This window comes from Carassius auratus, chromosome 26 (genome assembly GCF_003368295.1).
Source record: "Carassius auratus strain Wakin chromosome 26, ASM336829v1, whole genome shotgun sequence".
NCBI lineage: Eukaryota > Metazoa > Chordata > Actinopteri > Cypriniformes > Cyprinidae > Carassius > Carassius auratus.
Genome location: NC_039268.1, coordinates 14,294,801 through 14,320,894, shown reverse-complemented (window position 1 = coordinate 14,320,894; position 26,094 = coordinate 14,294,801). Strand labels below are relative to the sequence as shown.

Below are 26,094 nucleotides of genomic sequence, written 5' to 3'. Positions count from 1 at the left end.
GACTAGTTAATGTTTCAGATACCCCCCCCCCCCCAAAAAAAAAAAACTAAACAGGTAAAACTGTGTTTAGACTCTACCTTCAAACGATTAAAATGTTTTAAAACATCTTTCTTTACTTGTGAAAGCTTTGGAGGTAATATTAGATTCTTTCATACATTCGAATCACATAATTTGGGAAATGTATCATATTTTTGTCATTATTCAAACAGGCCTATGTAATGTCTATAATAGGCTACAATAGCCCCAGTCCTTCTCTGAATTTAGCTGTTACTTTATGGGAGAGATTACTGGCTTTCCCACGGTTGTCCAAGTCTTTTTTTTCTTTCTTTCTTTTTTTTCCCTCTCTCTCTCTCTCTCTCTCTCTCTCTCTCTCTGCCCCTTTGTGCGCGCGCTTGCCTTACTACTCGCGAGCTCCGGAAAGAAGCAGCGGGTATGACGCTGAAGCAGGAGCGCGCATGTGGGGGATAAGGTTTGTTGAGCTGGTTACATTCAAGGAGAAAGACGTGTAGACATCGGAGAAAGGAATGACGACGAATTGTCTAAGAAGTTTGCGATTGTTTGATCATGGTTTCTCGCATCTTCCTTAAGTCAAAATGAATGAAGTCCAGGTAGGTTTAAACTCGTTTATCCGGCCGTGTTGTTTTCGAAAATGGAAAGATAAACTTCCTCACAGAAACTTCAACTAGTCAGGCTTCATTAGAGGTGAAGTCGGTTACAGAAGTCAATGGGAAAATACCTACTGTCAAAAAGAAGGAGTGTAAATGTGGACATACGCTGTACTTGAGCACCTGCTACCTGTAAAAATGCAAATTTAAAAAGTAATGTTTGTAATGCTACTGCATAGACCTGTCAATTGGTTAATGGTAAGGCAAATATTACATGTACTTATATAATAAAAAGCAGTATGCACAATTTAAGGACGAATATTTACAGCGAAATATTTTTTTTAAGTTTAAGTAAATGTATGAATCCTTTGCATGAACCATTCGTTTGTTTAGATTTTATTTAAAATATATATTATTTATTACTTATCCGTTTCTTATTGTAATATAACATAGAGTGTTTCTGTTATATTTCATTTAATTTATCCAATGTTAATATTATTGTGGGGTTATGTTTACCCTGGTGGTGTTAATGTGGATAACAGTGTCCTCTGTCCTGTTATTAAAGGGCAAAATTAATGAAGAGGCCTTGCATGCAATGCATTGTCCATGTGTGCTGTCATTACATTTCCAAATAACAAAATATTTGATTTGATTATTAATAATGGGATATCTGTGTGACATCATTTTTCATCCCCAATGGGAAGGAGGGTTGGGGGTACCGATAGTGATCTGGGTTTATAGCAGCATGCCGATTTCCCACCTGATGAACAATCTGAATAATGATGACCGAGACGTTAGGGAGTTGACTCGATCTTCCCTGTTCCTGGACCTCAGGAGACACAGGGTGCCATTAGCCAAGGACTCAGAGCCACATTTCCTTGGCCTTAAAAGAAAACCCAGGGGGAAACTGGACACTCACTCGGCTGGTTTTGGGGTCTGGTCAGACTGGCTGGACCTGAATAACCTCTGTGTAAGAACTGGAGTATCACTGGAGTGGGCTCGGTCTGACTCTGGGACGGCGAGGGTCTCAGAGGATATCATCACTGACCCCCTGATCTATGTCAGATTAACAGCTGCGTTCGGTGGATATAGCCCCCTGCTAACATCTACAGGTGCCCGGCAAGCTCTCATGGATTTACCTCAGTATCAGCAAAAACAACACTGGACAGGATTGAACCTTCAGGGAAAACATGCTTGCTGTCTTCCCTCTGCTGAACACTCTGTGATTTCTCAAGAATACAGCACTCAGCGAGGACATTGAGGACACTCAGCTCAGGTTCCTCACTGTCTGCATCACACTGCAGAACAGATCACAGAAACATAGCCACATACCCTGAATCACTGTCATGCTTACAGAGGAATGAACACAGCACGCCACAACAGAATAGTGGACTTGATAGTAAAAGACATATTGAACTATTTACCATCTTAAGTAAGAATATTCAAACATTCTTGTGTAAATTCATTCATGTTTCAGTATCTTAACAGTAGCTCTGAAACCTTTTCTCGTTTGTCTGCTAACACACCAGATGTTATTGTGATTAATGAGGAGTGCAGAGAGGGGTTTGTTTTGGAGGTTGCATGCACCTTTGACTCTAGTATGGAGGAAGCTTTCATGACTAAAATCATTAAATATCAATCACTCCTAAATACCATTTCAGAAATAGGTTATCGAGGCAGATTACTTGTTTTTATATTTGATAGTTTAGGACACACACACAGGTTGGTTGTAAGAGGGCTTCAACAACTTGGGATGCCCAGAATTAGGGCCAAACCCTTGGCAAAGTATTGTGCACTGTTTGCTATTATAGGCAGCTGTCATATATGGAGAAGATGCTGTTATTTATACCCATAAGAACTGAGTGTTATGCTTAGTATTGTAAAGTCCTGCTGTATGCCACTGGTCCATGATCTTCTACTTGTATTTAACTGCATCTATAATATTTCTGTCATTGTAAGTTACTTCTTTTAAGTGAACTTAAGTAAATTGTTAAAATGTGTGCAATTACAGTGCAAAAGAGTGTTGAGGGATAAATAGTTGCTGTGAATTTCAGACTGACAGGTGTCTCCATTTCTCTTCCCTGTAGGTAAGAGCGGTTTGCACTTCGTCAGTCATTTGGCACCGTCTGTATCTGCAATCTCAACAAGTGTGAATGAGGACGTACCATGCTCCTGGATATACGCTGCTTTTTTAATCCCAGTTTTATCTATTTTGCTTACTGAGACATTCATATCCGTTGTGTTCACCTGTGATCATGATTAAAAGTGAAAACAAAAGTGAACGGGCACTAAGAAGTGCATCTCCACACAGGAATGCTTATAAATCAGACTTCCATTCCATCAAATGCTCATTTGATGGAAGTGTGCCAGTCAGCTCGCATTCACCCTTCTCCAATGGAGGCACTGACTCCCGAGGCAGACCGTCGGGCAACAAAGTGAACAAAATAAAAAATATATTCTTGCAAATGGATGAAAAGCAGAGTCAAGACAGTCCTAATATCAGCAAACCCACATCACCAATTTTTCCACTGGATTCTACCCCTTACAGGTCCAGTCTGAGTAGTGTTACCAGCCTAGATTCAGCCTCCTTTGAAGCATGGAAAACGGAGGATGTTTCCATTGAAAAGGCAGCACTGGCTGAGAAGTTCTCAATGACCAGGAAGATGTTTGAGAGTGGCCTTAAAGAGCAGTCTCCAACAGAGAGATCTGTCTCTCCAAAAGTTATCTGGCCTCAGCTAGTGGAAAGACAAGAAAGGAAAGCATCAGTTTCTGGAGAGGGAAATGACAAACCTAAAGAGCTAGAGAAACAGGCAAAAGGAAGGGAAGACAAGGAAAAGGGAAGAAGCGAATGTGAAACACCACCACATAAGTTGAGTGTGTCAATGAATGCCGGACCAATATCCAGACGTCTGGAGAGCTTTATGTTGGACAGTGATAGTGAGTCCCTGTCAGCAGCTCCTTCCACAGAATCCCATAGTCCCATTAGTCATTCCCAGTCACCTTCTGCTGCTAGCGACCATTCGGATCCCCCTTCATCACCAGACAGCTGCAGTTCCCCTGCTTCTTATTCACTGTGGGCTGATTCTCCTGCTGAAGTATGTTTGCCCAAGTTAAATGGTTCAGATTCACATGGTACCCCTTTGAATGGAATCTGTTCAAAGACTTTACATAACACTAGTTCCACAGCTGAAGAACATATTAAGTCCTCAGAAGATACAATCTCATCAGAACCCACTCTTGTGTATACATGTGAAAAGATCCACCACTTGTCTGCAAGGAGTACCACTAGTCAAGCATCTGTAGCTGAGGATCCTGCCCTTCAAGAGCAGCAAGGTGAAGGCAAGAATAGCGAGAAGGTTCCTGGTTTGTCCACGGTCAGAGCTGAGCTGGTGGTGGTGAAGACCGAATCATCGGAAAGTGAGGGGAATGAGGAGGAACAGGTTGAGGATGATGTTTTTGAAGAGGCTGGCAACGAGAACCAATCCCCAAATTGCAATTCTGAGAGGGTGTTGACCAGCAGCGAGGAGCTCCAATTAACATTCCTTGGGAAGGAATCAAAACAGAGCATTAGGGAACATGAGGAGGAATGGAGGGTGTGTGAGGAATCTGTACAGACTGTGCGAGAGAAAGACCATAGAGGGGAGGGGAAGTTTCTTGAGGAAAACATAATGGATAAGGAAGACGAGGAGGAGGAGGAGAAAAAAGACAACAAGGAAGTAGAACTAAAGACAGAACGAACTGAAGAGGAGGCAGAACTGAAGACTGTTATGAGGGAGAGTGAGCAGAGAGCTAACAATGTTGAAGATAAGGAACAGCAGGATGAACAAAGAGAAGGAGAGGATGAGGAAGAAGATGAGGGAGTAGAGGAAGCTGTTGAAGAGGAGGACGATGATGAACGAGAGATGGAAGATGTCTTAACAGGAAAAGAGAGGCAACAGCAAGATGACCAAGGATCAATTGGGAAGAGATCTTTAATTTGTGGAATTGAGAATGCTGCTTTTGTGGATGACAAGGACAACAGGACAGATTTGGAATGTCAAGGGACGGAGGAATTCCAGGAATCTGAGGAACTTCCAGGACTCTCTGATGAGGAAGACCTCACTCCAAAGAGAAAGATCAAGTTCTCTACAGCACCAATCAAGGTATGTCTCACGCAATATTACTTTGTTTACAAGAAACTCTATATTTATGTTTTTTTAATTTCATTTAGCTTCAAAATGTATTTGTTGGTGCCTCTGAAATGGTTCAGAAGGTTTTTGTTAGAGTCTGAAGGAATTAGCCTGCCGACAGTGACCCAAAGCTGTGTTTGCACCTTTAGCAGATGCCCGTGGCTCAATTCGGTCAGCACCTCAGTTCTTACGGTCACAAAGCATGTACCATCACAACTATTATTCATGTTTATATGACAAGATCCTACTTGCTTTAAGGTATTTGGCACCCTTGTTCTGCGCCAAAACACAAACAAACTTTACTTTTAGTTTGAGGAAAACATTATACTTGTTTCACTATTTTATTGGTTTTACTGATATTGTGACTTAGTCAGGGTTCCTGCTACAGTTTAAAATACCTTTTACCCAGAACATTTAAGATAACAGCTCTCAACCAAGGTGCTGTCTGAGCTTGCATTACTTCAGGCATGTAATATCCTATGTCTCATGTTCTGACAGGTTGTTTGTTGTTTTTTGTTGAGCAATGTGTCATTTAGTTCCATATCTCAGGGCTTCACCTCTGGTCTCAGCTGATAAGACTCTCACACTTTGAAATTTCATGTGACAAATAAACAAGATTTTCTGAAATAGAAAATGTATGTTAAAGCGATCACTCAAGTCTCACTGTTTATAGAAAGTTACTGTTGCGTCAGTTTAATCAATTAGCATACAACTAACTATAATATTGAGTTCAGTGTCAGAATGCAGACTCGCAAATTTACAAAAAAAAAAAAAACTGGTTTCTAACCTAATTCATTGCTTGATACAATGACCATTTTTTAGAACTAAGGAACCAATCACTGGATTTGCCCAGGCTTACCAGGTTGTTGGTATGAAATCTCTGGCACGTCAGTATTTTTTGTCTTGTTTTCAAGTGCAAATAGTTAAACATTCGTAAATCAAGAGATGTTTACTTGAAAACCCAAATAATGAAATGTGTCAATGTTAAGTGAGTTTATGCTTAAAATAAGGAAAAATAGCAGCCAATAGAGTAGAAAAAATACTTACGTAAAGTGTATGAATGGAACCCTAGTGTCCTTGCCAAGCTTACTTATTGGCCCTTATCAGTTTTGCCTGTTGAATTGACAACAAAAAGTCACAAAGTCATTAGTGTTTTCTCATGTGTCTTTTTTTTTTTTTTTACCCCTACTTGTCTTTGGCTACAGGAGACTACTGCTATTCAATACATATTTTCACATTTTAGTCATACAGTATAACAGATCAAAGCAAAACACAACTCTTTGATATCTGTCAGAGACCAGGCACTGGGTTGCATCAAACAGAAAGTGCATTGTGCTGTTATTCATGTGTCTGACTTTGGGACCTTTCAAATGTGGAGTGTTTTAAAAGGATCCTGTTAAGGGAAGGAAAGGTGTTCTGTCTTTGTGTGATTGGAAATGGATAAAAATCATCTCATCATATGTCTGTACCAATTCAATGCTGTGGAAGTTCTTGCATTTGCATATTATTAAGAATATAAATCTAATATACTAAACCATTGATCAAATGAAATAAAGGAAGACATATTAAATGTGTTCCAGCTTTGACTGCCCAGTCAATAACTAGAGGCTGTATGTGTTTGTGTGTAAGGGTTACATTCCCCGTGGACATTGCAGTTGTTCTTAGCACTCTTAAAAGATCTCTTAAGTTTGGAAACCAGGTCATGTATTTCTTTAGAGCACAGCAGACTGAAGACGCCTTGGATTTATAGTCTGGGTCAGAACACACACCAAATCAGAATACCATAGCTCAGTGTTTAATGTGTCACTCTTCCCATCATCCCTTCCTCCTTGTTGTGTCCTCCCCGAGCGTGTAGAGTAGGTCAGTGTCAGTTTGTTTGCTGTGTATTTATAGAAATGGGATGAGTGGGTGGTAACTAACATTTGTCTTATGCTATGATGCATTTTCTCTCTAAATCTGGAAGCTCGGGGTCTGCCTTTGTAAACATATAATAGGTTCCCTACATGTTTGGTTTTGACATTTTTGTTTACTCAACCCTCAGGATGCGCCTGTTTCTGTATTTGTGGAGCTTTTGTGTTTACTCATCCTGTTTTCTATATATAGGATCAGCAGGAAGTGAGTTGCCTGTCCTCATATAGGTTGTGAATGAGGATTTCCTTTCAACAGATGTGTGTGTTGGACATCTTTTGATCTGTGATGAAACATTAAGTGTTTTTTGATGTTTTTTTGTGATGTATGAGTTACTGTATTCTGTGGAACACAAAATATGATATTTTGAGAACTCTTTTTGTCCATACAGCAGAACTCAATGGTTACCTGTTGGTTTCCATAAATTACATTAAAAGTTTTACATTTTAAATCCCATTAAATTATTAAAGGGCAGGATTTATCAATTATTTTTGCTGACTTGTTCTTATTGTACCTTGTTAACAACTAAGTTTGTTTTAATGCTGCCAAAGGATATTTCTTTTTTTGGAACGGTTTAGTATTTCATTATTTTAATATTTCTTGGTCATTGTGCTTTAATGCAATTCCAAATGTGGGATTCAGGTTTGACGCTCGACCTGAACTCTATGACATCTGTTGTTTTTTCCTTATTGTAAGTCACTGACGGACTCTCTCATCCCAGGAAGAAACAGTCCTGTGTTCTTGCTAAAAAGCCATGGCTTAAAAGAGTGAGAGAGGGAGGGAGCGAGATAGAAAGAGACACTGTGCTTGAGCATGTTTGGGAAGAAAAGGACATTGTTCAGAGGTGCACGCTTACTCCATGACAACTAGAGCTGCTAGACAAAAGAAAGTGGGGAGAGAATAAATAAAGGAAAGGAAAAATAGGATTGTTGTGGAGGAAAATGTATGGAGGGAGAAAGCAAAAAGTAAAATGGTATAAGACAAACAGAGAGGAAATGCTGTTACTCTGCCATGTCTAATTGATTTTGAGGTAGTGCTTTCCTTCTGTTTAATTCTAATGCCATACTCAGTCCAAGTCTATTGCCAGTATTAGGAATTTATACTATTGACTGACCTGCTTTTTAACTGCCTGTTTCAGCCTAAGTAAGTCAATGAAAAAATGCTGTGGGCATGTAATTTAGCTAGCACCTTCAATAGGGTGCGGTTACTCTTACTTTTGTACGGCAAAATTCTGCAGGTGAAATGCAGCATCTCAATACATATCTGCCTCAGAAACCAAGGCCTATAAGTTACGTGAACGTGCAAATTCACTATTTTAGCCAATATAAAACTGTGCTTCACAGGTAATGACAATGGACTTTCTTTGCCTGTAAAATTTCACAAGTATGTTTTAATACTGCAAATTAATAATTTTCACTTTTGTAACCTTATGTGTGGAATGAAAAATTGTATTGGTCACTCTTTTTTTCTTGTGGTTCAAAGAATAGATGCTGGCTTTTTCAAGCTTGAAAAGGATTGCAAAAAACATATCATAAAAGTAGTCTACGTATATAACTTACATTTCGGTCTGTTCCTTACGCAAAGCAATTGTATCTCTTCAGAAGACTTGTAATACAGCTGGAAGTTGTATAGACAGCTTCTAGGGTGTATTAATGTGTGTTTTGAGCTTGAATGCCTGAGTGCTTATTCATCAGGATGTGTCAAGTACAATACTGAGTATTAACATGTAAATGTGGGCAGTCATAAACCGGAAGATTTGAATGAGTCTGAATGACTCATTTATGTCAGAAATGATCTGGGTGGATTTTGTATTATCAGAACATTATTTTACATCAAAGTTAATTGAGAAATCAATAACTCACAGATTCAGCTATGCAAGGTGATGACCTCTGCGTGGGTGTTCACAGGTGTGTTATTTAATGTATTTCCTCTTCTCCAGGTGTACTTTACCTTCTCCAATGAGGATTATGATCGCACAAATGATGATGTGGACCCTGTGTCTGCATCTGCTGAGTACGAGCTGGAGAAGAGGGTGGAAAAGATGGATGTTTTACCAATCGATATTCAGAAAGGTTTCTATCACAAAATGTATTTCCCCTGGTTTGAAATTCCTGAGAAAGTCAGTTAACTGTAGAAGTATTATATTTGAGATGGCTGTTTTGTTATGTAGGAAATGATGGCCTGGGAATCAGTATAATTGGAATGGGAGTTGGGGCAGATCAAGGACTGGAGAAGCTGGGAATTTTTGTTAAGACCATCACCGAAGGAGGTGCAGCTCACCGGGATGGACGGTAAGAATCTTTTGACTTGGACTTATTAAATCCAGAATAAAACCGTCTTTGTGTGATAGCGAACAATAGGAGTAACAGATTATGGTTATTCTGCTTTCAAATAAAACAATCATTGGTGTTTTGTCTCATCAGAATTCGGGTAAATGATCAGATTGTGGAGGTAGATGGAATCAGTCTGGTTGGTGTCACTCAACTCTTTGCTGCTACTACATTGAAGAACACCAAAGGTCTGGTCAAGTGAGTATCGACACACAACGCTGAACATAAAGTGACCTGTTTGAAGTTTTAGCTAAAGTCCACTAAGGTTGTGGGTTCAAGCCCCACCAGGATAAAGCTGTGAGCTCACACCATCGTTGATCAAAGCAGCTCACTCCACGTTGCTCTAAAGGGGTTTTCCCTGTATTATGTAAGTTATGAACATGCATCACATATTAAGGAGGAAATGTCTGGTAATGATTCACCAGGGGCAAATCTAATCTCATAGTCAGTATAATACCGGCAACGGTCATAGTCCCAGAACCACGTGAAGGAATTTGATGTCCTCCAATGCAGGTTTCTCATTGGCCGGGAGAAACCAGGAGTGGAGAGCGAAGTGGGCCGTCTGATCAGTGAGACTTTACAACACGAGACAAGCCCTGGAAACCAGGAGCCAAAAGATGAAGACCACTATAAACCAAAAAATCAGCAGCCACAGGATGAAAAACCGATTTCTCAAATCCCTGAGCAGTATCATGATCAACAGGAAATTGAACCACCGGCTGAAAAGAGTGTTGTGCAACAGGTATGTGAACATGTAAAGATAAGCTTGATGTATGAATAAATGAGTCACTGATTATTGTTGGGCCCATATTATGACTGATACAGGATAAACAGAGAGAGACCGAAAAGAAGCAAGGGGCGGAGGATGCATCAAATGGCTTGGCACAAGAAGTGTTTTCACAACTGAGAAGCCAAGGCGTTGATCTACCTGAAGACATCGATCCTACTGAGCTAGAACAAAAATTCAAAGAGGTATAATGTGAATTTCCACATACTGTAACTTATTCATCATTGTGAAATGCTTTCTCTTTCTCACTTTAATTCTCTTTTATAGCTGCAGATAAAACACAGTGACACAGTAGCAGAACTCAGTCAGTTGAGAGAGAAGGTAGGATGCTTATAAAATGCTCATTTCTTATTTAGTATATTGTCTTAATTGCTGAGTTATTTAACTTTTTGTGTGTTTGCAATTGTAAAGCTGCAAGTGAGTGAAGCCGAACGTAAGTCTTGGGAGACTCGAGGTGCAGCTCTTGAAAGGAGTGTGGAAGAGAGCAAGGAGCGCATTGAAAAGTTGGAAAAATACTGGCTTGATGCTCAGGCCCTCTGCAAAGCAATCAACCAGCGTTTTAATGAAGCCCAGACTCAACATGATTCCCTAAAGCTCAAATACAATAAGAGCATGATGCTTCTACAAGAGCATGAACAGAGGTATGTTTGAGCATGTTAGGGCGCTTTTTTTTTTAACAAAAAAATCTGATTTATAATTTAAATCAATTCCCCCCCTACTTAAAATCAATATTCAGATGACGAAGAAACAAGCCAAAAAGACAAGATGGCAGGCTCTGCCATTGTAAACAGTGAAAACGTTACATAACATAAAATCTAACATAACATTCTTACTTACTGGATACAGTTTGTAAGACTGTCAGAGGTCTTCACTATTTTTTTTTTCCATGGGAGTTGCACAGAATTAAAGCTGCGGTAGGGAACTTTTGATGCTCTAGCGGTTAATAAACAGAACTGCTTGCGTCTTGCGGAAGAACATCGTAGCCGGATCTACTTCTTTCTGTTTATGTCTATGAAGAATCACAAAGGTACTGGGTTACTCCGCTGCGGTACCCCCGAAGCAATCGAAAATAGTCCGAATATAAACACTTATTATAGGTGCACCCTAGTGATTCAGGACAAGCTAAAAACATGGTTTGGAAAATGGATTCATTGTGTACTCGCTTATTATATACATTTTTCTACATTTTGAACACAAACAAAGTTACGGACCGCAGCTCTGATTGGTTGTTTCTTACCGGGAGCGGATTAATTTCTGCAAATGGCAATAGGACCACTGGGAGGAGCCAGAGGAACTTGATTTTTTCACAGATTATCTGTCTCATATTCTACTGTCAGGACATAATGACAGGTTTAACAAATATGTAAAAAATATATTTTTACAAAAGTTCCCTAATGCAGCTTTAATTAGAGAGCCACTCTTACTGCAAAGTATCAAAAGTTACATCTAGTCACAAACAGCATGTTCGTTTTATAAATTTTTCATCATTGATATGCAATGCAATACAAAAGGCTATCATTCTTTATAATTTACCAGTCAAATTTATAAATAAATATATCAAATAGAAATAAAAAGCAGTAATGCCTTAATGCTAATATATATATATACACACACACACATATACTAGTCCATCATGAATCTAACCATCCAAGTGCACACTCTGCGTTAAGAATAAAACTGGCAACTCAGCAGTCAGTCAGTATCATGGACGTAGGACAGAACAAGTGTAAATATTTTCTAGTCTATACTTCCATCTTTTAATGCCGCTGGTTTAGTTTAGTTTTTTTTTTCTTTCGTTTTTTAATATAAATTATTTGTAAATGGAGCAGCAGACACTGTCTAACTGTGTCTACACCGGATGCGAGTGAGGTCATGCCACGTCCCGCTGCACTAAAAGTCTGTCCAAACTTGATGACACCACACTACATTTGCAAATCATCTGAACGTAGTGTCAGAACATTTCGTGATAAGTAGAACGAGGCATCATTTTACTGATGGGGATCGTGTCGCTTCCACACCGCATCCAGTGTAGACAACATCACTGGGTTCTATTGTCTTTTGTTGGATCGCACCATTTGTGTCTGGTGTAGACATGGTGTACATTTTTTAATGGTTTATGTTATAGCCCTGCTTGTTTAAATGTTTTTATGAAATATCTGTATTGACTGCATGATCATATCATCGTATTAATTACTGCCATGCGAGCAACAAAAGTAAAGCTTGGTGAGTCGCGCAACGAGTAACACTGCTGTAGGTTGCTTTTTGGCGGGTGTGCTTGTGCTGACGTGGTCTTGTTCATTTCGTAGGGCGAAACATCTCTCTCACTCGGCAGCATGTCTCTATGGCAAATGCACGAGGGAGGGTTGACCCCAATCAGAATTACGGGAGCCCTAAGTGGAGCGTCGGCAGATGTTAAAAAGAAAAATGATTTTAATTCAAACAAATCGATGTAAACTACACATTCGAGTTAATCGATAAAATCGATTTATTGCCTAACCCTAGAGCATGTAATGTGTTGTCATAGCAGAATCTTTCTAAGAAGTTTGGTCAGGCGTTCTTGGAAATGTACTGATTTGTGAAAACCTGTGTCAAGGTGAATTATTAGAAATTATAATGTTCTGTAGAGAAATACGTGAGACAAGAGAATTGAGAAAAAGAATAGAAGTACATTTTCATGTTTTGCTAATGGTGGGGCTGTTCTTGACCTGTAGGAAAGCTGAATATGCAAGGAAAGAGGCGGAGCTGACGAGAAAACTGGAGCAAAGGGAGAGAGAGCACAAGAGCACTGTGAGGCAATTACAACATAAGGTAAAACTGCAGCCTGTTCGTGTTAATCTCTCATTTATAACAAAGTCAGATTACAATTCTAAACATCTTTCTGGTCTTGTTAATGTTTTGCGATGTGGCTTCTCTGGGTGAATGAGTGAATGTTCTACATGTTTCATTTACCTGTTCTGAGTGGTCTGCACAAAAATTGGGGCAGATTTTCACATGTGGCACTTTTAAAAAAGCAGAAATACACTGGTTACTACACAGTAATCTATTAGAGATGTACCAATCGATCGGCCAGGGATCAGAATCGTCCGTTTTTACGGCCAGTCATGATTGGCACAGATTGGTGAGATGCAGATCAATTAGTCTCACTTCTTTCCGATTTTGAGCTGATCCGGTCGAGCCGGTTAAATAATGCTTGTACTGCACATTTTTTTGATCATTCCTACAGGTTTTGTGCTTACACCAAAAGCGCGCGCACCACCACTGATCTATATTAGTGCACAATGCACAGTGGAGTGCACAAGCCACGCTCGGTCTCAAACAGCTTGTAAGCCACAAATACCTAAATGAGTAGCTTACTGCGCTAAAACGTTCAAATTCATACTAAATTATGTCAAAATTCCCGTCTTGGCGAATATCCAGTTAAACAGTCAGTTTTGGAATGTTAAATAGTTAAATAGAATGCATGTTTAACAGTAAATTGGTCCATGGATAAACTCTTAAAGGTACCGCTGACCCAATATTCCTGTTGCTGTCAGTAAAGTTAATAAAAGAACAAAAGACAAAGAAATCACTTTCTGCTCTTGACTGAATAAGTGAATATGTCTTATAACTTTAATGGAAAGCATTATTTTGTATTTAATTTTTACAATGGAGACTACAGAAATTGTAATTTACACTTACACAAACTTAAATTTCTGTAGTATTTCTATAAAATTTCATACCTGAATAGAAACTTAACCTGAAAAACTTTATTCTACTGCATTTATTTGTGCTGTTGTTTGCAATTTTTTGTATTTGTTCTTATTTTATTACTGACTTTTTACTCAGAATTAGGCTATTTGCTCGCACTCTAATATCTCCATTTCATCTCGGAGACGCGTTCTGTCTTTGCGCTTGCCAAATTCCGCCGTGTAAATAGCAACTGGCTCTTAAAGGGAGTGGAAGATGAGACTCTGATTGGTTTATTGTACGTTACACCATAAAAAACCCATTACTCATTAAGAGAATAGGGACAACCCGTGTTTCCGTCATTAAAATAGCAAAAGTGAATTTGGACACACCCTGAGTGCACCTGCGCCGTGCGCTTTACACTTTGCGTTTAGATCGTTAAAATAGGGCCCTCTGTTTCTTACACCCACTTGTCATTAAGTAAAAAAGTATTTATGTTTTCAAACAGCATTTTATATTTTTGTAATTCCGCTGGTGTTTAGCCAACAACACCAATTATAAGAGTACACAGGCAAGAGAGCTGTTTTTTTTTTTTTTCAAGTTTATTCAGTGTTAGCATGTACAAAATACAATGTGTCTTCCAGAGGGAAATAGAAATACCTTAACAGAAGATTTTCAAAGTATTCTGACACTGGTTTGGCTTCAAATAAACTACAAAAACTACACAAAAAAAGCATACATGCATAAACATATTTAAAATAATAAATACATAGATAAAGGGACTACAGTAGCAATAATTTAAATAAAAATATCAATTATAAATAATAATGTGGGTGATTAGGTTAGACACAAAGTTTAACAATCAAAACCTACAGAAAGGCACATAAAAAGATTCCAGCCTAAAGTGGAGACTGTCATCTGAAACCGAAAAGAACATCAGAACACAAAAAAACCCAGACCATTCTTTGTAAGTTGCAAAGTTGCAGAGAGCTCATTTTGGATTCTTCCTCTGCTTTACTGGTTCTATCCTTGTATTAGAGATTGTATGGATTGTATGCCGAGCTTTGGCATTTTTCAGACCTGGGACAGTCTTGTGCTCTTACTTTCTGTTGTGTTAGACTACAAGGGTGGGTATTGGGACAAGCTCAATTTTGTTTAACAAAATAAAGCAGTAGCTCTGGTTTTATGACCAAAAGGGTTGATGTTATTGTTTGGGCAGCTTTATTCGCAGATATTATAACACCAAAAATCTGCAGCTGCATATTTATCACACTGAATTTTCACTCTAAACTTTCGTCTTGATTAATTTTTTGCGACTTTTAGAGTTGGTGTAACATGTAGTGATTTAAGCTATTAAAAAGATTAATTGAACATATATTAGTAATCCATGCATCTGCCAAATACATAACATTTAGTCATCATAGAAACTAACAGGAGAATAACAGATAACAGGATAGAGTATTGTGACTCTATATACACATAATACCTCTCTACATTTCTTAGATAGCTTGTCTGGAGGGCCATACTGGATCAGACCAGCCAGAAGAGTCTTGTAGCCCCGCAGGAGAGAGTCAACCTAGCAGTCCAACCTCTGGTTCCTCTGAAAGAAATGGACTATCTACAGATGACCTTCACTCTGGTACAGAAGAGCTCAGCCAATTATCTATTCTGTATGAAAGATGCTCAAATATATAGTTTGATTTATAAAATGTATAGTTTATCTGTAATGTTTTACCCTTGTTTTGGCCAGATTGTAACGCCTTTTATTAATAAATATTTTGTTCAGAAACAGTCTAATCTGTTAAAGTAGCCACTTCTGTTTTTGAGATATTGGTGTATGTTCCTGTGGCTCATAGGGTTGTAACGATATACCGGTATGACGATATACCGTGATATAAATATGTACGATTATCATACCTTCCATTATGAGCATGCATACCGTGTGCCTACATTTGAAATAACGAACTTGAGCGCACAAAAGATGCGATATATGAACGGCAAAATATGAGTTAAAATTGACACTAGTATGGGAATATTTTTTGTATAGAAAAGACGAATGCTTGTTTGTTCCTGAAGGTAGACACAGTTTGCAAAAACTGTGGTCGGAAAGCGGCTGCAAAATGAGGAAACACATCGAACATGTTTACTTATTCAGAACATCATTATCCCGTGCAGATACAGCTATGTCCCATTTATAATTGAAGCTTAATGCATTATGTTTTCTGTGATGCGGAGTGAAGCACAGAATCCAGTCATGACAATTAATTTACAGTTGCTAGCTACTCTGCACATGTCACATGAAAATGTGCGAATTGATGGATTGATGAATAAATAAAAAACAAAGCTGTAAAATAATGACAAAATCACTGCTATATAAATGTATAGGCTAATCTGTTTGTTTTGCAATGTCTCTCTGTGAATGAGCGCCGTTGTCATGTACTACATACTCAAGTATGCGCCAGCGTGGCTTAAAGTGGCAGGTTTAACAGTGCCTGCTGTCTCAGGACATGAACACAAACACTGAGAGCTTCACTGAGAGAACAATTAATAATAATTTCATCATTTTATTTGAGAAAACCACTGTCAAAAACAAATACATTGACACTCAAAGCTCTTCAATACAACCCGTCCAAATAAAAGTCTGCTTTTTAACTGGAAGAAATTGACAGAAATTACGATTGTACTATAATGTAGCCTACTTCTAAAATAATAATAATTTATATAAACATTAGGGAATATAATTTTTTTCCTCATTTTAATTTAGTAAATCTGTTGTGCAGCCCTTTGCAAAAACATAAAAGAATAAAGGTTTTAAAACATCAATTAAATTTAAATTTGTATGCATTTTCATTATCACCATTTTTGATCGTATATTTGTATATATGCTTTTTATATTCTTTTTATAAATCCCCCCCCCCCAAAAAAAACCCTGTTTTAATTGTTTAATACCGCATACCATGAAACAGTATAACCGTGGTGTTTTCTGAGACGATTATCATACCGTGAAAATCTCATACCGTTACAACTCTAGTGGCTCAGTGGTAGAGCATTCCATTGCATTGCAGCGCAAAAAGGTTGTGGGTTCAATTTCCAGGGAGAAGACACTGGTAAAAAAAATTTAATAATAAATTGTGTAGCCTGAATAAAGTAAAGCAAGTAAATGATTTTTAAGTAATTCGCTTTATGCAAAATACGCTTAATTCAATATATCATGGTAATAAATATGCACAATATTGTTATCGTGTGTTTCTAAATACTGTGAATAATTATAAATTACAAAATGTATTTCCCATCAGCTGGTCAAAGTGCATAACAACGCTGTATGCTGCTTGAAAGAAGCATGTGCGTTCTGATGTGCGTTCAAACACATATGAGAAGCACATGGGGGAATGCGTGAGAGACGAGCTGAATGAAAACACATTCACTCTCTGACAGCAGATGGCGCTAAACTGCAGAAAATGCAGCCGTTACCCTGGAAACTCCATAAATAAAGCAGCTGCACTACTTTCTAAAATGTATTTAAATAGATTTAAATAGCCATTCAGATTTGTGGATTTGCTATGGTATTCATCACAGCCCCAAATACTTAAATATGTAGACTTAATAGACTATTTATTTTAAAGCTTTATTAACAATTTAATCTGGACTACAACATGCACTAGATATTGTTTGAAAGTATTTTGATTCTTTCTTGTTCGATCACACTTTACATTAAGGCTTCATTGGTTAACATTAGTTAATTCATTAGTTAACATAAACTGCCAATGAAAAATTAATTCCAATATTTTATAACAATCAAAAGTTGCAACCGTGTTATTTAATGAGCTAACATGAACTAAGACTTGTATTTTTTAACAAAGATTAATCAATTCTGTGGCAAATGACTAAGGTTAACTAATGAGATCTTATGGTAAAGTGATACCTATTAGTCTTTATAGTTATTTTGCACTTTAATCTGTGTAAAACTTAAAAGTATATATTTTTTTATTGTATTTAAATCTTAAAAATTTTTATTAAACCTGTTACACTATATTCTGACCACTTTTTAAAACTAAATTGCAATATCATGATATTACCATATACCGTGATAAAAGCATGAGCATTTAATCGCAACATGAAAATGTGATACCGGCATATCCCTACTTTGGATAAAAGCATCTGCTAAATGCATAAATGTAAATGTTGGTTTGTCCTCAGATGCAGACTGGGGAGATGTTCCTCAGACGACTCGCCTTGACTGCAGTGTATACAGAGCCAAAGCCAAGCTGGCACAGGGATCTCAACGCAAGCGGCCCTCCCGAAGTAAACTCAGAGAGTCAGCGAAAGGCTCACAGGCACCAAGCCAATCACAGGTGCATTGAACCACAAACATTCAAAAGCACCTCACAGAGTTTCACTGCAGGACATTGTCAGTTTAAACTAGGCACTCCTGAAGAATCTCTGCCTATTTCTTGCTATTAATATAGAGTCTCACTCAGACAGTCTCATACTACCTTGACATGCTAATGCATCAGACGTTTCTGTTTTGCCAAAGCAAAGGATCAGATTTTGATTAACGATTACCAAGACAAAAAAAAAAAAAAAAAGATGTCAGCATATTAACTTGCATGGATTAATAATTGACCTCAAGACTAGCAGTGTGTGCTAACACGATAAATATAAATATCTGTTTAATATGTTGACCTTCATCCTGTATGTTTTCTCTAACAATTTGGATTGAAGAAATCAAAGTTTAATTTGATCTCATTTTTAGGAATCTGTGTGCACACAAGACAACAAACAGGACAGAACAAATAGTGAAAGAAGGCGGTCTTACCTCGAGAGCCTAGCCATACCTGTTCCATCCATACAGTTTGGTCATGACCAAACATGTGAACCAAGAAGTGAAGGCAGAGGTGATGTATTTATGCAGAGCCAAACACCCCACGGAAGCAGCAGCACACAAGCCAGCCTGTCTCCACCTAAAGACTCCTCCATTCACCAGTCCCCATCCTCCTCACAGTCCTCCTCTAGTGTGTTCCTCAACCTGAGAAACAGGAGGAGCAAAGGCAAGGAGCGCAGCAAGAGCAGAGCAAGCAGAGGTACAACTCATTTCTTAAAGAGTATTTTTTTATATATATCTGCTGCTTCCACTGGTTTTCTACTTAGGCTCTTCAATATCAGTCTGAAGACTATGAGGAAATGTAAAAGATATTGAATTGTTCTTTTGTTTTTCAGATGAAGAGAGTGATGGTTCACTAACACGAAAGACCAAAAGACGATTCCCAGATTTCAGGTATGGCCTGGCCAGCAACCTTACTCTTGTGTGCCAAAATTAGGTAAAAACAATATGAGGAGATGAACGACTTGTAGAAAAAATGTAAATAAAATTATGGGACTAATCACAAAACTGCAGAAAGTCCCACCATTCAGTTAAAGGAATAGTTCACCCAGTTCTTTCACCATTTCTTTACCCTCATGTCGTTTCAAATGTGTATGGCTTTCTTTCTTCTGTAGAAGATATTTTAAAGAAAGTTGCAGATATTTTATCCATTATTATGAAAGTTAATTTCAAAACTTTCAGGCTCTTCAAAGGCTAGAAATAATTAAATCCATATAACTTGAATGGTAAATTAAGAGATCGTAAAACATAATGGTCTTTGATAATAAGACATGAGAATCAGTGAGGTATTACATTAACACCAATTCACACTTGCACTGACAGACGCCGCCCAACATGCACAATCAGACTGCAGTACCATACTTAGACATTCCACGACTGGACTAGAGTCAGTTTAGCATGTTCAGTCAGCAAAATCAAGATATTCAACAGATGCCAATAGGGGTCTGATCAGAAAAACCTGACAAAGTGTCTGTTGGCATTTGTCGGTCCAGTGAGAATTGGCCTTTAGTTGAAATTTAAGCTTTGTGTTATCATATTTGATTCATTTTGGTGCTTTGATAACAGTTATGATTTCAAATTGAAAGGCTTTTTGATATGTTCATTATACAAAGATACACTGTCTGTCGTCTTTTCAGCAAAATTTTGTATAGATTAATTAATCTCTACTTTTATGTCCTTTTTTTCTTTTCTTTTTTTTTGAGTTTGAAAGCTTTGGACCCCATTGACTTTCAGAATATGGAAAATAAAATGTTCTTTTTCATAAAATAAAGAAAACCATCATAGTTTGGAAGGACACGGGGAGAACTTAAATGATCACACTTTTTATTCCTGGGTGTTGTTTACTTTAAAACATGATATAATTTAGAATATATTATTAAAATGTAATCTTGACAGTCAGATATCTGTCTTTCCCCAATCAAGTAGATAAGGCCTGAAATTTAAACTGTTATTCTGCTTTCTTTTTCCCTGTAGTGGTATCCGCAGATCCGGTGGCAAAGGCAAAAAACGGGAGAGCATCACACTGAGAGGATCTGTAGGGAGCAGGTGGGAATATCAAATCTCCTAATATTAACCCACTAGATTAGCTGAAGTTAAATAGTTTCAAATCATTTTCAAATGTGCAGGTCTTCTCTGATATAGAGCAGTTAGCAGGAATTCTTTGTCGTCCAAATTCAGGGGATCAGGAGAGTTACTGGATGAGTCCAGCAGCAATGTTTCCCCCTCTGGCTCCATCTCTTCCATCCCTTCCTGCATGCCATTTTCCTGGTTTGGGGACAGAGAGAAGGAAAAAGAGAGAGAGCGAGAAAAAGAGCGATCTGCATCCAGTGGCAGTCTGCCTCGTACTCCTTCAGAGGCATACATAGAGGATCGTGCCAACAAGGTGAGTAGGGTCCAGATGTTTTATTTTTAAATAATGTTGTCTTAAATAAGGTATGTTGTCAGTGATTTAATGCATGCATTTTTAAGTGATTATTTAGACTGAAGCCATTTAAAAAGAATTCCGTTTGCAAGGTTGCAGTCGGTTGCATTCCTGGGAGTCATTTTAAGTTAATATTTAAGCTATCTCATTGTGTTCAGTCTTTGATCCCAACAGGAAGTCAAGTTTTGTAATAAAACATTTTCTGAAGGCTGTACTGTACTATTTTTGTTTTGAAAAAAAAAAAAAAAATCTGTTATTTAAAATCTCATTTTAAGATGGCAGTAAACAAAAGTTTAAGGAATGTGTTAAAAAAAACGAATGAATAGGGAATGTTTACACTATTGTCACTACAACTCATTTGTTCAAAAGGTCAGATGTTCTTACTACTTTTTGAACATGGATTTTGCATGATCATGCACATTGGACCCTACTACAATATGTCATTTTGCTTATGCAGTATGTGTGTTTGTGAAATCTCCTTCAAAACAGACCAACCTCTCCTGGCCATCTCTTCTCTCTCACTCCTTAGATTTGGTACAGTATTCAGTTGGTACTCCTGCCAAAGTATTTTTTGTGTGAGGACAGTAATTACATTCAGTTTATAGCAGCTGCTACTAACCTTAGTGGACTAGTTTTTGGTGTGGCTTTGTTGAAAGATGAAATGCTCCACTGTAGTAAATGCACTCTTTCACAATATACCCTTTGGCCCACACTGATACATCCAATCATGTTTCTATATGGAGCATTGCCATGAACTGTGTTCATTTAGTGACTAGACCTAGATTTGTGTCTGAGAACATACCCTAAAGAATGATTTAATAACTTGATTTAATTCAGGTTTAGACATTCATTCATTTCACTAACACATGATAGGGATGCATGATAGTAGTTGTAGTGTGTGATAACGCTCCATTGCCCGCTTGTACAAGTAATGCAATGTAGTTTTGTGTTTCTACTGGTTTTGGTTTCTGGAATTGTTCTCCACTGGTACAGTTTTCCAGACTCTGAAGGTAATATCACCACTGCCACCACTCCATTTCACCATATTTAGTTCAAACAAGCATTCAGGAGGGAAAAAAAGGAATCAATTAAAGCACCAGATACAGTAAATAAAAGTGCTTAGGGTAATTAAAAAATTATTTCTTTCTTTCTTTCTTTCTTTCTTTCTTTTTTTTCTTTCTTTCTTTCTTTCTTTCTTTCTTTCTTTTACAAATCTATTAAAGTACAATTCATACATACTGTGACTTGAACACATCTTATATAATGCATTTCTATTGAATTTAATTTAATGTTTTTAATTTCCAAATGAAAATTACACACACACTATATGTATGTATGTATGTATGTATGTATGTATGTGTGTATATATATATATATATATATATATATTTATTTATTTATTTATATTTGTGCTGTAAAATGAATAATTGCATTAAAAATAATGTATTTGTTTACATAATATATGTAAGTGTACTGTGTATATTTATTATAAATACACACATGCATACATGTTAAGTTTATACATTTTAAATATTTATATATGATATCAGTTATATGAATATAAATATATACATGGAAATACATGAAAATAGTCTTAAAATGCTGTGTGTGTGTATTTATATATACATACACACAGTATACACACATATTGTGTAAACAAAAACTATATATATATATTAGCTTTTTACGACATTAATGTCATTTAAATTTATATACATACATTTATGTGATCTTTGCACATAAGCTGTTATTTATTATTGTTTTAATTAGCTTGTTTGTCAGTTGCCCAATTACACTGAAACTCTCGTCTTGTTTAAAAGGTTTTTTAGCGTGAACGTTGAGGAGCTGGTTAGATGTTTGCATTGATGTGACACATTTAGTGACCTTTTAAACCATTAGCATTATCTGCTTTAAAAATGCGTGCTTATTAGCATCCCATCCTGTAAATACAGTATATGTGGAAACCGTTTGTGAGTAATTTTTTATGTGTCTGTTTACATGTGTATGTCCCCGTGTCCTGCTTATTTCAGAGCTTGTCTGTTACGGATGATTCGATCGCAGGTAGTCCTCGCTCTGTGTTGGCGGGGTTACTCAAAGAGCCCCGTCTCCTCGGGCGCTCGCACACACATACCTTCTCCTCCTGCGAGGTGAGCGGCCATCGGGTCACCACTGCATGAGCTTTAACTGTAGTTAATGGTTAGCAATTTTCATATGTGTATATTTGATCAGCCCTGAGCTTGAACTTTTAGTTTGTGAGTTGTTTTGAAGAGGCCGATGGAATGTGAGGGAGGAATGGAAAGAATGAGATTATTCTCATAGCTTTGAGAAAGAGAGGTGATAGTTCAGCATGCATGTCGTAGCATTTCACTATTACAGCATGGCTCAGGCCTGCAGTATACAGGTGCATTCACATTAGTAAAGTTTCAGCGAGTCACTTTCAAACCAAACAGCTTTATGTTGGTCAATGTGCAGATTATATGTGATTTTTTTTTTTGCATGGATTTCTATTTAAATGACTGGATTTCACTTGTGAAATTTCATCAGGCAACAGTAAATGTGACTTCTAGGCTCTTCCATCTGTGTATAGTAATGTACAGGATAGCAGGTTTCTCTCCTCTTAATGCACTCTGTGCAACTTGCCTATGGTAAGGATCTTTCCGCAGTAAATTCTGTTATCCATGTGGAGTGTGTGTGTGTGTGGTTGTGAGTGAAGCAGCTCTCCAGTGTCTTTTTTATGTGCATGGTATGTGGAATTTCCCAAATGATTGCAACAGTCTTTCAACGCCCTGTTGGTAAGATGTTGCCACAGGTAACATTATTTTACAAGTTGTGTTGGGTGTGTCATTGGCCAAACCTGTATGACACACTGTACATTCTTCAGGGGAACACAAAAGGAAGTGTTCTGAAAAATGGTCACACTGCTCTTTTCTGTAAAATGAAAGCATTTTATGAAATGTCCAACTCCGCAATGGTCAAAAAAGTACAATGAAAGTCTCATAAAAGTAGTTTATGACCAGGGGTGTAAAATACTTAAGTCATTTTACTTGATTAGTGTACTGTAGTATTATTTTTTGGGGATTTGTACTTTATTTAAGTACAGTTTAAACTGACTGCTTGTACGTTTACTTGATTATATTTCTAAAGAAAAAAAACAGTACTTTTTACTCCTTACAATTTGATTTCATCTTGAAAATTACATTAGATTTCTATTTTATCTTATGCATATTTAATATGGTAAACGGAAGCTCAAACATGCGTGCTTGACGTGAGAACCAATGATCATCAAGCACACACATTTCTACTTCAGTTCTGACTTTCATCAGGTAATGTCTGGCTTCAAAAGTTCACCATCAAATCTGAGGAAGCATACTGAGCTAGCAAAGTTGTTTTCCCCCAAAAAGTTCATTCATTATTTTCTTGCTGGTTTGATAGAGCTATTAGCTGTTAAAAGTTTTTATTTATTTATTTATTTATTTATTTATTATTTTTTATTTATTTAAAATGTAACCAATCTCAAAAAAAGTGTTAAAAACTTTGTATGTTAAATTAATTGTAATTCATGTATCCAGTCATATCCAGGTAGTGGATAAGTTCTATTTGTAATATGTCATGGATGGCATGAGAGTTCCCTGTATTTTTTTGTTTTTTGTTTTTGTGTGTTCAACTGTGCTGCACTGTATTCCCTTTTGTTGTTGCACTAGATACTGTAGATGTGTTTGACCTGTGGCATTGCATTTAGTTTTGTTTTAGTTTTTTTTCTCCCTATAATCTAACTTCTGTATGTCTGTAAGACAAAAAAAGTACTTCTACTTTTTTAATACTTGAGTACAATTCAAAGTTGTACTTTTTTACTTCAGTATGTTTTTGGTATGATACTTGTACTTTTATAACTGTACTTTCACTTGAGTTATATTTCTGAGTACTTTTTACACCTCTGGAATATTACAAGCCTTCTGAAGCCATACAATACTGTAGTTTTATGTGACAGCATTTCTCACCTTCCAGAAATAGTGGCTGGTAAATATCCAATTTTATCACCACTTAAGATTTCTAATTAATATAATTCAAATGTTTAAAACCCACTATATATGAAATTACATCAACTTGCAAATTAAATCTCAACAAAACGTAAATGAGATGAGAAGTAATGAATAAATGAATAAAAAGTTATTGACATAGATTGTTCCTCTATTGTAAGTCAATTTGGCGAAAGGGATCTGCTAAATACATCAATCTTAAAGGGATAGTTCAGAGAAAAAAAATGAAAATTCGGTCATTAATTATTCACCCTCATGTCGTTCCAAACCCATAAGACCATTGTTCATCTTCACAACACCAAATGAAGATATGTTTGATGAAATCCGAGAGCTTTCTGACTCTGCATAGAAAGCAAAGCAACTTTCCCACTCAAGGCCCAGAAAGGTAGTAAGGACTTTGTTAAAATAGTCCATGAGACATCAGTGGTTCAATCAAAGCAAAAATAATAACTTTATTCAACAATTTTGTCTCTTCTGTCAGTCTTCGCTGTCATTCAAGAGAGTAGCATGATGTATGCGTGTGGTGCTGCTGATGCAGGAGACGGCTTTCTGACATAGAAAACACACACATGCACTGTGCCTTGTTTACAAGCAGAGGAATGAGCAAAGGAAGATTTTTAAATGCTCTGGAAGATGATATCACTGAATTAATGATGAACTGACTTGATCTAAAATAGTTTTTACCGTTTTCCTTTTGTATTACTACGCACTATTTTTCCTATTTAATACTGTAAAGCTGCTTTGAATTTGTATTGTTAATAGCGCTATATAAATAAAGGTGACTTGACTTGAACACATACACAAATGCATCGTAGTACTCTCCTGAAAGCTCAGTGAAGTCTGACAGGGAAGAGAATAAATTGTTGAATAAAGTCATTATTTTGTTTTTTCTGCGCACAAACTGTTTTCTCGTAGCTTCATAACATTGACCCACTGATGTCACATGGATTCATTTAATGATGTCCTTACTACCTTTCTGAGCCTTGAACATGTCAGTTGCGTTGCGGTCTATGGAGGGTCAGAAAGCTCTCGGATTTCATCAAAAATATCATTATTTGTGTTCCAAAGATGAATGAAAGTCTTACGGGTTTGTAACAACATCAGGATGAGTTATTAGTGACAGAATAACATTTTTTTAAGTGAACTATCCCTTTGATGTACTGATAATTTCAGAAGATTATGATTGATCAGTAGTGCATTTTTTGAGTCCCTGGTCACTACATTTTATTGAAAAGAGCTACAACACAATACTTTAGAACATCTGATTTCAGACTTCAGTCCAGTTCCACTGCTTCTGACCTGATTTCAGAAGTGTGCTCTAGATTCTGTCTGCCCTGGTAGGAGTCTGTTGATCAGTAAACACACACTCTTAATTCAGGCACACAAAATGAACAGAACGTTTGATTGAAATAAGCCAAACATATATAGGTTAGTGTTCTTTTTTTCATATCAGAATGGTGTATTGCAGTCTTCCACACCTTGTGACTCTTCTCGTGTTTCTAGTTCAAACATAAATACAGTATATAATTCTCTTATTTTCAGACTCTTGATGATGGCCCTCTTCCAGCGGTGAAGCAATACGTGTGGCAGAACCGCCCACTTGCCGAGTGGACCAATCAGCAGGTCTGTCACTGGCTGATGGGCATGAATATGGAACAGTATATAGCTGAGTTTACAGCGAAGGGTGTTGATGGTCAACATCTCTTGTGCATGGACAGCAGTAAACTTAAGGTTGGTCCTTGTGTATTTGGATTATTTTCTATTTTCAGCATAAATTGAAATAATATTC

The 26,094-nt window shown here is 37.2% G+C and overlaps 1 protein-coding gene across 4 annotated transcripts in view; it reads left to right on the top strand.

Annotated features, from left to right (window-relative positions):
* ppp1r9alb (protein phosphatase 1 regulatory subunit 9A-like B) overlaps window positions 1-26,094 on the top strand; it is a 30,009-nt gene that overhangs the window by 2,736 nt on the left and 1,179 nt on the right. The window contains exons 1-19 of one of the 4 annotated variants that reach the window (XM_026204368.1): window positions 262-608; window positions 2,693-4,747; window positions 8,622-8,754; window positions 8,853-8,973; window positions 9,106-9,210; window positions 9,526-9,754; window positions 9,838-9,984; window positions 10,067-10,120; window positions 10,211-10,440; window positions 12,511-12,607; window positions 14,969-15,104; window positions 17,663-17,817; window positions 18,219-18,546; window positions 18,683-18,740; window positions 19,821-19,892; window positions 20,025-20,229; window positions 20,758-20,802; window positions 22,299-22,415; window positions 25,848-26,036. In XM_026204368.1, the coding sequence (XP_026060153.1) occupies window positions 2,861-4,747; window positions 8,622-8,754; window positions 8,853-8,973; window positions 9,106-9,210; window positions 9,526-9,754; window positions 9,838-9,984; window positions 10,067-10,120; window positions 10,211-10,440; window positions 12,511-12,607; window positions 14,969-15,104; window positions 17,663-17,817; window positions 18,219-18,546; window positions 18,683-18,740; window positions 19,821-19,892; window positions 20,025-20,229; window positions 20,758-20,802; window positions 22,299-22,415; window positions 25,848-26,036 (4,308 nt within the window). In that variant the 5' untranslated portion in view covers window positions 262-608; window positions 2,693-2,860. Of the gene's footprint in view, window positions 1-261; window positions 609-2,692; window positions 4,748-8,621; window positions 8,755-8,852; window positions 8,974-9,105; window positions 9,211-9,525; window positions 9,755-9,837; window positions 9,985-10,066; window positions 10,121-10,210; window positions 10,441-12,510; window positions 12,608-14,968; window positions 15,105-17,662; window positions 17,818-18,218; window positions 18,547-18,682; window positions 18,741-19,820; window positions 19,893-20,024; window positions 20,230-20,757; window positions 20,803-22,298; window positions 22,416-25,847; window positions 26,037-26,094 lie in introns of those variants that run through there. The other 3 variants (XM_026204369.1, XM_026204370.1, XM_026204371.1) reach the window with 3 other exon arrangements.